This window comes from Triticum aestivum, chromosome 4D, assembly GCF_018294505.1.
Source record: "Triticum aestivum cultivar Chinese Spring chromosome 4D, IWGSC CS RefSeq v2.1, whole genome shotgun sequence".
NCBI classification, from domain to species: domain Eukaryota; kingdom Viridiplantae; phylum Streptophyta; class Magnoliopsida; order Poales; family Poaceae; genus Triticum; species Triticum aestivum.
In genome coordinates, this window is record NC_057805.1 from 392,166,249 (window position 1) to 392,176,605 (window position 10,357).

General features: G+C 52.1%; 1 protein-coding gene across 1 annotated transcript; it reads left to right on the forward strand.

Annotated features, from left to right (window-relative positions):
• The first annotated feature begins 1,159 nt into the window (after positions 1 to 1,159).
• Positions 1,160 to 2,120, forward strand: LOC123096993 (vegetative cell wall protein gp1-like). The gene is made up of 2 exons (XM_044518772.1): positions 1,160 to 1,568; positions 1,662 to 2,120. The coding sequence occupies exons 1-2, from the start codon at positions 1,329 to 1,331 to the stop codon at positions 2,118 to 2,120; spliced, it is 699 nt and encodes a 232-aa protein (XP_044374707.1). The 5' UTR covers positions 1,160 to 1,328.
• The last annotated feature ends 8,237 nt before the right edge of the window (positions 2,121 to 10,357 follow it).

Genomic DNA, 10,357 nt, shown 5'->3' on the forward strand with positions numbered 1-10,357 from the left:
CCTTTGTTTTGTAAAAAAAGAAAAAAAATGACACAGCAGACGTTGAGATGAAACCAGTGCTCCAATCGTGCCCTTGGTTTTGTTACTCACTTGTGGGTGAAAACTTGCATCTACACAGGGGCACTTCAAATATTTATATCTTAGCATGGTTCCATGGATCTGATGTGACAACATGTTTAATAAGGAAAGAGAGCGGTTGTATCTTAAAAGCAAGGTTAATATAAAGTTGTCACGTCACGTATAGACAACCTAATAATTTACTCATATAATAGTTAATTATATAATAGGAAAGTGAATAGACAGGATTGCTCGCCAGTGCTGCTCCCAGGGGTGCGGCTCAGAAAAACCCTAGCCATCGGTGCTGCCGACTCCTCTTCCTAACAATCTCCCCGCTGCCGTCGGAGGAAGCCGGCGAGCAAAGCTCGTCTGGTGGACGGTGGTGGTGGGTGTCGGTGTCAAAACCGGCGGATCTCGGGTAGGGGGTCCCGAACTGTGCGTCTAGGATCGATGGTAACAGGGGACGGGGGACACGATATTTACCCAGGTTCGGGCCCTCTCTATGGAGGTAATATGTAACGCCCCGAGACCGATGCTCCAGACGGCTTCCATGTTTTTCGTTGTTGTCATGTTTTTGTTTGTTTGTTGCATTCATTATCGCATCATTCGCATTGCATCAGTACTCCGTTGCCGTCATGTTTTCAAAACTTGCATCCGCTCGTAGTTGCCACGTTTCCCCCTTTCTTTCGTTGACCGTTCTGAGTCCCATCAGGTTTTCGCTTCCCTCTTGTCCGTGACCGCCTTACCCCCTTTTGCGTGCGTGTCCGAAACTTCCCCGAACTCAACCCGGACAGTTGTCACCGTTGGGTCCGGATCATCTCAAGTATCCCTAAGATATCTTCGTTTTATTTATTGGACTTCCTAACCTATTTATTTTGGTCCGTCCGGTTACAAACGAAGGGACGAGATAACCCTACCCACACCCACCTACTATAAATAGCAGTGCAATCATCAGACAAATCCCTAATTTCTAGGGATCCTCCTCCTCGCCGCCAGTCTCTGGTTCCCTCGGGATCCATCCCGAGCCAACCCGCAGCCGCCACTCCTCTCCTGGATCTCCCCTGCTTCCCTCGTCCTCCCTCGATTTGCGCCGCCGCCCAACCACTCCCTCCAACCAGCGCCTCCCCGCCGCCTTGCACGCCCACGCCGCCGGCGAACACAGCAGCAGCAGGTCATGCTGCCGGCCTCATCTCGCTCCTCTCCTCCCCTGTATCTCCCTTCCTCCCCGTGTTTCTCTCTCTCACGTCTCCCTCTCGTTTCTCTGGCAGGAAATGCCATGGCCGCCTGAGTTCTTCCACGCCGGCCTGCTACCTCGCCTCCCCGACCCGAACTGGCCCGGATCCGCGTCTCCGGCCACCAAGCTAGTCCCCGCGCCACCGTCGTGCATCAAGCCCTGCGCCTCTCCGCCGCTCCGCACCTCCCTGCCCCGACGAGTCCCCGTCGTCCCGAGGCCACCCGTCTCCGTCCGGCCGGCAACGAGCAGTAGCTCGCCGGAGCGCGAGTTCCATCGGGTCCGCCTCCCTCTGTCCGTCCCTCTCCTTCTCCTATTTCTAGCCTCCCCCCTGCCACTTCTCTGAATTTATTGCCTCGCCATGGCCCTGCAGGTTCCCCGCCGAACACTCCGCCAGTCTTCCAATTCGGTGGGGATCGACGGGATCCGCGTCGCCCTGCTCGTCCCGCCTCCGGCTTGCGTCAGATCCCGGCGTCCCCAGCTCGCCTGGTGCGCCGCCAAGCCCTCATCGCCGGCCTCCCCTGCTTCTGCGTGCGGGGACGACGACCAGCGCCAGTCCCGCTCCTGCCTCTGTTCGAGAGGAGGAGACTGCAGTCGCGACGGCCGCGTTGACCGCGCCCCCTCCCCTCGTTCGATCCAACCAGCCCAGCCGGCCTGCTTTTGCCAAGGCCCAGCCCAGCGCGCCTTCTTCCTCAGCCCAGCCGCCCCTCCACCGACCTGGGCCTCAGCCCATGGTGAGCAGCCTAGTTCCATCAGATTCGGCCTGTCATGTTTTTTCCTGCTCTGGACGAATTTGCCTATTAATCCCGAGACTGCCAATTTTGCAGAATAGCCCCTCTAGATCTTGCATTTAATAACTCCAGAATCGTGCATCATATGTAAATAACTTATATATGTAAAATGCTTAGAATTTTATCTAGTTTCATAATATGCTGCTTGCATCCATGTTTAAAATGTTTAAAATGTTGTTTGTTTAATTTTGCATAAATGCCATGTTAAAATGATTTATTTCATAACTAATTAACCATAACTCGGAATTTAATAAACTTTATATGTAAATGGGGTAGAAAAATGCCTAGTTTAACATGGTGCACTTCATTTTGCTGGTTAACAACATTAAAATTGTGTTTAGGGCAGAACAGTACCAAATTTAAAATATGCAAATGGGGATTTTCCGGAATTGTTATTTGTTGTTCCGGCCTCATTTAAACTTGCCTAAATAGTTAGTTTACTTATGCTTCACCTCTTGCCATGTCAATCAACATTTAATATTGTTGGGTACATAACCGAGAGAGAACTAAATAATTGATGTGGTGTTTCATCAATATGCAACTCGTTGCATATTGAGCTCCACTTAATTTGTAGTGTTGTTTGTTGCACTTTGCCATGCCATGCCTCATTAAACCGGACATGCATCATACTTGTTTATGCATCATGCCATGTGTATGTGGTGGTCGTTTACTATGTTGTTTGTTTCTTTCCGGGTTGCTTCTCTCGTTACCTTCGGTTTCGTTCCGGAGTTGTGAGTATTCGTTCGACTACATCCGTTTGTCTTCTTCATGGACTCGTTCTTCTTCCTTGCGGGATCTCAGGAAAGATGACCATACCCTCGAAATCACTTCTATCTTTGCTTGCTAGTTGTTCGCTCTATCGCTATGTTGCGCTACCTACCACTTGTTATATCATGCCTCCCATATTGCCATGTCAAACCTCTAACCCACCTTTCCTAGCGCCCCTCTTATAGCGTTGCTAGTTGCAGGTGAAGATGAAGTTTGTTCCATGTTGGAACATGGATATGTTGGGATATCACAATATCTCTTATTTAATTAATGCATCTATATACTTGGTAAAGGGTGGAAGGCTCGGCCTTATGCCTGGTGTTTTGTTCCACTCTTGCCGCCCTAGTTTTCCATCATACCGGTGTTATGTTCCTTGATTTTGTGTTCCTTACGCGGTTGGGTGATTTATGGGACCCCCTTGACAGTTCGCTTTGAATAAAACTCCTCCAGCAAGGCCCAACCTTGGTTTTACCATTTGCTACGACCTATCCCCTTTTCCCTTGGGTTCTGCAGACTCAAGGGTCATCTTTATTTTAACCCCCCCGGGCCAGTGCTTCTCTAAGTGCTGGTCCGAACTGAGTAGACTGCAGGGCCCCCTCGTGGAAACTCGAGGTCTGGTTTTACTCGTAGGATGTCTCATCCGGTGTTGCCCTGAGAACGAGATATGTGCAGCTCCTATCGGGATTGTCGGCACATCGGGCGGCTTTGCTGGTCTTGTTTTACCATTGTCGAAATGTCTTGTAAACCGGGATTCCGAGACTGATCGGGTCTTCCCGGGAGAAGGAATATCCTTCGTTGACCGTGAGAGCTTATAATGGGCTAAGTTGGGACACCCCTGCAGGGTATAAACTTTCAAGAGCCGTGTCCGCGGTTATGTGGCAGATGGGAATTTGTTAATATCCGGTTGTAGAGAACTTGACACTTGACTTAATTAAAATACATCAACCGTGTGTGTAGCCGTGATGGTCTCTTCTCAGCGGAGTCCGGGAAGTGAACACGGTTTGAGTTATGCATGAATGTAATTAGTTTCAGGATCACTTCTTGATCATTTCTAGCTTCGCGACCGTTGCGTTGCTTCTCTTCTCACTCTCATTTGCGTATGTTAGCCACCATATATGCTTAGTGCCTGCTGCAGCTCCACCTCATTACACCATCCTTTCCTATAAGCTTAAATAGTCTTGATCTTGCGGGTGTGAGATTGCTGAGTCCTCGTGACTCACAGATTCTACCAAAACAGTTGCAGGTGCCGACGAAGCCAGTGCAGATGACGCAACCGAGCTCAAGTGGGAGTTCGACGAGGAACGTGGTCGTTACTATGTTTCTTTTCCTGATGATCAGTAGTGGAGCCCAGTTGGGACGATCGGGGATCTAGCATTTGGGGTTATCTTATTTTCATTTGGATTTGACCGTAGTCGGTCTATGTGTGGATTTTGGATGATGTATGAATTAATTTATGTATTGTGTGAAGTGGCGATTGTAAGCCAACTCTCGTTATCCCGTTCTTGTTCATTACATGGGATTGTGTGAAGATGACCCTTCTTGCGACAAAACCACAATGCGGTTATGCCTCTAAGTCGTGCCTCGACACGTGGGAGATATAGCCGCATCATGGGCGTTACATAATACCCTACTTCCTGCTTGATTGATTTTGATGAATATGAGTATTACAAGAGTTGATCTACCACGAGATCGTAATGGCTAAACCCTAGAAGTCTAGCCTATGAGTATATGGTAATGAATCTGTCCTATCCGGACTATGCTCTCCGGTTTATATAGACACCGGAGAGATCTAGGGTTATATGGAGTCGGTTACATAAGAGGGAATCTTCATAGTCGATCGCCTAGCTTGCCTTCCACGCCAAGTCGAGTCCAATCCGGACACGGGTATAGTCTTCGGCCTTTGTGTCTTCATAGCCCATCAGTCCGGCCCATGGATAGCAGGCCGGACACCCGAGGACCCCTTAGTCCAGGACTCCCTCAGTAGCCCCTGAACCTGGCTTCAATGACGAGGAGTCCGGAGCGCAGATTGTCTTCGGCATTGCAAGGCGGGTTCCCCTTCTTCCGAACTCCAAGATGGTCTTCAGATGTAATGATTGTATCCGGACCTGTCACACACACCACACACAACCGCAGAGAGAATATAATACTTGCACGAATCTAATCTGTTGACAGCTCTTCACCACACGACATCGCGTCTGTCCGGTCATAATCTCGAACCGCTTTTCATCTGCCATCCCACGTTTCGAGACGTGGTTGCTATTGGCATGTCTTGTCGAAGCAGAGATCGTGTCCCTTTATTGCGGGATTCTCATCAATGCGGGCATGGGTAACCCAACCGTGCCGTTTACACAGCCCTTGGGAATTGGCGAATCTCAAGGCGAGTGAGGGGGCGTTTAATATTGGCTGCCTTTATAAGGAGATAGGGATTCCCCATTCCTCTTCTCACGCTTTCTTTCTGTCTCCACCTTCTCGATCTCCAGCGCCCAAGTTCCAATCTCCTTTCCACTCAAGCAACCATGTCCGGATCCGGTGGTCAGGGCAAGTGGATGGTCTCCTCCGTCACGGAGGAGGACATTAATGAGCTCCGGGCGGCCGGATATTTGGCGAAGGGAATCGCCCACCGCTTGCCTGCCGAGGGACAAATCGTCCCCACGCCGGAGCCCCACGAGAGAGTAGTATTCCTCCCTCATTTCTTCCGCGGGCTGGGGTTCCCCATCCATCCCTTCGTCCGCGGGCTGATGTATTATTACGGGGTGGACTTCCATGATCTGTCCCCAAACTCCTTCCTCAACATCTCGGCGTTCATCGTCGTGTGCGAGGCCTTCCTTCGCATCCACCCTCACTTCGGGCTGTGGCTCAAAGTCTTCAACGTGAAGCCGAAGGTGGTACACGGCCAGCACGCGGAGTGCGGAGGAGCCATGGTGAGCAAGCTGCCCAACGTCTCCTGGCCGAAAGGTATTTTTGTGGAGACAGTGAAGGAGTGGCAGAGATAATGGTTCTATATCACAGAACCCCGTGGCACCTCCTGGGCCGCGGCTGCCGAATTCCGCTCTGGCGCTCCTATGCGGCTCACCTCTTGGGTTGAGAAGAGTCCCGATTGGGGTTCGTCCGATGAGGTAATAGCGTTGCAGACGCGCATTCAAAGCATGATAGCCAAGAACATCAGGCTTGTGGATGTAATCCAGGTGATGTTAGTTCGCCGGATCCTTCCATGCCAGCGCCGAAGCCGCCCGCTGTGGGAGTTCAATCCAAAGAAGCACCGGACCCTGGCGAGGCTCTTCGAGACTACGTATGAAGGCGCATGGAAATTGCTCTTCAAGGGCAATGAAAAACCACCGCCACAAATTCAGACCGTGGTCACGATTGTACACACCCCGCCAGCAAGGTATGTTATTTCGAATGCGTCCTCAACCTAATTGTTTCGAGGATGATTTCTGAGCTTTTATTGTTGCTCTTTCAGGACTGGACGGAGAGGGTGAAGCAGATCCATTGTCCAGCTCCATTGCCCGAAGAACCAGTCATCCCGCGCTTGGCGGAGATGCTAGTACCGGCGCCATATAAGGCACCGGAGAAGAAGGCCAAGAAGAAGGCAAAGGGGGCCAAGAGTGGCCTCCATCATAAGGGTACTTCGGACGCGGCGTCCGAAGACGACGAAACTCATTCCTCTGTCCCTGAGGACAACGATGGGGAAGAGGAGGAGGAGGAAGAAAACAATCCTCCCCCTGGGGAGAGGAGGAAGAAGAGGGCGGCTCCGGCGCATCTGGAGGCGGAGGCGCCCAAAAAGGGGAAGGGCGTTCCGGCGGCCAACACCGCGTGGGACGTTGACAGTAGTCCGGAACGACGGCCCCGCACAAAGCCCCAGGCCGCATCGTAAGTGACATGGCTTATTTATGCGCCCGCCCAGCTCTTTCTCTCCATTATCTTGATGTAGTTAGCTGTACTATTGCAGTCCGGCCCGCGACCTAATCCAACGATCCTCGTCTGGAACTTCGTTGGCTCCGTTGGAGATGGCGAGCCAGTCGCCACCGCCTGCTTACTCCCCCGGGGCCGGGGACGACACCGAGGTGCTGTCTCGGAGGGCCGATCCGAGCCGGGGAGGAACCCAGGACGCTGTCCGGGAGGCGCAACGAGGCGAAGCCTCCACTGCCGGACACATGGAGGAGACGATCCCCATGGAGACTGGCGAAGAGGGCCGCATCCAGCTTGGCCCTTAGCCGAATACGATTCCGGAGACCCATATGGCTCCGGAGTCGGGCGGGCAGCCCCCTTTGAAGGAGGGGGTGCACCGTTCCCGCAGGTGGTCCCTGTCCATCCAGGGGCGCCGGATAACCTGATGGAGGCGCTACGAGGCGCCTCCGTTATGGACGAGCACCGTGTTCTTATGAGCGCAGTGATCGAGAAGGTTTAGTCCGCCAAGAGTGGACTGAATGAAGCCTGCAGCAACCTGTTGACAGGTTTCGAGGTAAGTGACAAAGAAAAAACCCCATATAGTCAGTAGCCCCTGAGACACTGTCCGGTGTTCGGTAAGAGGAACCGAACAGAGGATCCATCCTCTAGTGTAGGAGACTAACGTGATATGTATGCATGAGCAGGCCTCGCTATTGGCCACGACCTCACATGCTGCCGAAGTCCCTGAACTGAAGCGGAGGCTGGAGCGGACCGAGAATGAGCTCGGCGAGGTTAAAGTGCGGCTGCAGGAGAAGCAAGGTAGGTAACGTCTTGCTGTGTGTTCGGAAAGCGGAGACACTTTGTATTGACTGTAGTGTCGAAATGTATGCAGGAGCCACGACCGAGGTCGAGGCCCTGAGGAAGGCCCTGGGCGAGGCCGAGGAGAAGGCTGTCCAGCAGCAAGCCGCCTGTAAGAAGCTCAAGGCCCGTGTCAAGGAAATCCAGCAGGAGCTCAAAGATGCAGTGAAAAAATGTGAGACCTTGGAGAATGATGCGTCGGCTCAGGAGGCCGAACTCACCAAGGCTCGTCAGGGCACGGAGACCGCGTGGAATGAGGCCCAGGCCGTCGTCCAGGAGATCCAGGAGGCTAGGAAGATCACGGCGGGTAAGGCTTTTAAGATGCAAAGCAAGTATGCGGAGAGGCAGTACCTTTTACTAACTCGGGTTCGGAGTTCCCCAGGAGCTTTTGCGGATCTACCACGCAGCGTATCAGACGCTGCGGCGTTCTACCGAGCCGAAGGAGGAGGTTCTACAGAGAAGCTATTCTGGTCGCAGTATGCGATGCCAGAGCATCCCGTGTCCTTCACCGATCAGCTGAAGCAGCTGGTGGAGCTGCACAGGGTGGCCAAACTAGCCATGAAGGATTTGACAATCCGGCTATGGCCAGCCGAAGCTATACCTGGCAGCTACTTCGGACTCGTGAGGCGGCTGGTGGAAGCCTGTCCGCGGCTGGACGTCGTCAAGCGCTCTACATGTATTGAAGGTGCCCGCATGGCCTTTGCTCGCTGCAAGATGTGGTGGGCGAAGATGAACGCTGTTGAAGTGGCCAGCGGGCAGCCGGAGGGCAAGGAGCACCGCACACCCGAGAAATATTTTGCGGATGCCATAGAAGGGTCTCGACTTGTGGCAGCTCAATGTTCGCAGGACGTTATTTTCGAATGAATGCATTCATGTTGGACCTTTGCCTTGTATTATAAAGACAGAGCTTGTTTTGTAATGTAATTTCGTTATGCTTTAAATTGTTTCCTCCTGTGCGGCCGTATTATATGCAATCTGAGGGTTGGCCAGTCGTCGGCTTCTGCCCTCACGTAAGTAGTACGGAGGTGTTCGGGATGGGATCTAAACAATCTTGATCCAATTATATGGTCCTTTGGAGGAGTTGTTTAGCGCAACGAACAAGGTAATCAGACTGTACGGCTTAAACGCCCTCACTTAGGCATAGGAGTTTTATAATTAAGCATGTGCACAGCCCCTGGTCCATGCCAGGGTGCTGTCAGCATCTGATCGGGAAGTGCCGATCCTTCGCGTGACGCGGAAGAAATCTCCAACGATTTTGTAACCCTCGAACAGCTGACCGGCTCTCGCCTTATCATGACAGTCAGTTTTCGGCTTTCTCTACTGAGGTGCTCATCCGGTCAAGGCCAGGGCACAATCGCAGCAGTTCTCCCTTTACTACCCTAGCCGATAGAGCGGAACGTAGGGTAGCAAGCACAGGAGCCGGGCAACCCAACTATTGACCAAAGACATGATTCGGAGCCAATGCATATAATGCTAAATTTCGGGGTGCCGAACTTTTATACAAGAAGTGTTCGGACTTTGTTGCCATGTTATGGGGCGATAAGCAGCCCCTGGCGAATATGAAACGTACAAAAGAGTACCGATGTAGCTGATAAGCAGATCGAAATAAAATGAAGTAAGAAGCGAAAACCACAGAAACTGGTCCGCAAATCATTTTTATTATAACTGAATGGATACGTCAAGGCGTATCTTATACAAATAGTGCGATAAGCACCCGTGCTATTTAACATGCCGGGATCAAGAAAGGGGCAGCGTGCGGGTTCTGGGAAATAAGTAAAAATACTGTCAAGAAGAACGTATGGAGGTTACCCTAGGCACCTATGCTGCATGCCCCCTTTGTATGCCAATCCTTCGAAGGGGCTGGTGATCAGGCTCGCGAGAAAAGGAACCTGAAATGGAGAGGAAAAGTGTGTCCAGGGTCAGTCTAGCCGAACTATAGATCCCGGGTTAGCTTGTGCCTCCGTCGACGTCCATGGAATTTCGAGTGCGTAATTATGTATGCGTGGTACGAATGCCACTACTTCACCGGGACTGGGACAAAGGCCAAATTGCTAGGCGAGCTCTTGACGAGCCTTGCTGTCCTGCTGCAGTGTAGTTCGGAACTTCTTGATGGTGTCCGGGGGCTCGGCAGCCGCACTATGGTGCTGCTTGAGAAGGCCGCTCTGTACCTCTGCTACTAGGGCGGCGGTGTGCTCCTCTGTTCGTAGGGAGCGTTCCGTATTGCCATTGACTGTTATGACACCTCATGGACCGGGCATCTTGAGCTTGAGATAAGCATAGTGTGGCACTGCGTTGAATCTGGCAAACGCTGTTCGTCTGAGCAGTGCATGGTAGCCGCTGTGGAAGGGGACGATGTCGAAGATTAGCTCCTCACTTCGGAAATTGTCCGGAGAACCAAAGACCACTTCCAGCGTGATTGAGCCCGTACAGCGGGCCTCTACGCCTGGAATGACTCCTTTGAAGGTAGTCTTTGTTGGTTTAATTCGGGAGGGGTCAATGCCCATCTTCCGCACTGTGTCTTGATAGAGCAGGTTGAGGCTGCTACCACCGTCCATTAGGACTCGTGTCAGGTGGAATCCGTCGATGATTGGGTCGAGGACCAATGCGGCCGAGCCGCCATGACGGATACTAGTTGGGTGATCTCGACGATCAAAGGTGATCGGAAATGACGACCATGGGTTGAATTTAGGGGCGACTGGCTCTACCACATAGACGTCCCTGAGTGCTCGCTTACGCTCCCTTTTAGGGATGTGTGTGGCGTATA

Bases quoted from the DNA above. Each gene is read 5' to 3' on its own strand.
- LOC123096993 (XM_044518772.1), top strand. From the start codon at position 1,329: ATGCCATGGCCGCCTGAGTTCTTCCACGCCGGCCTGCTACCTCGCCTC. The intron at 1,569-1,661 runs GTCCGCCTCCCT...ATGGCCCTGCAG, and splicing joins CGGAGCGCGAGTTCCATCGG to GTTCCCCGCCGAACACTCCG.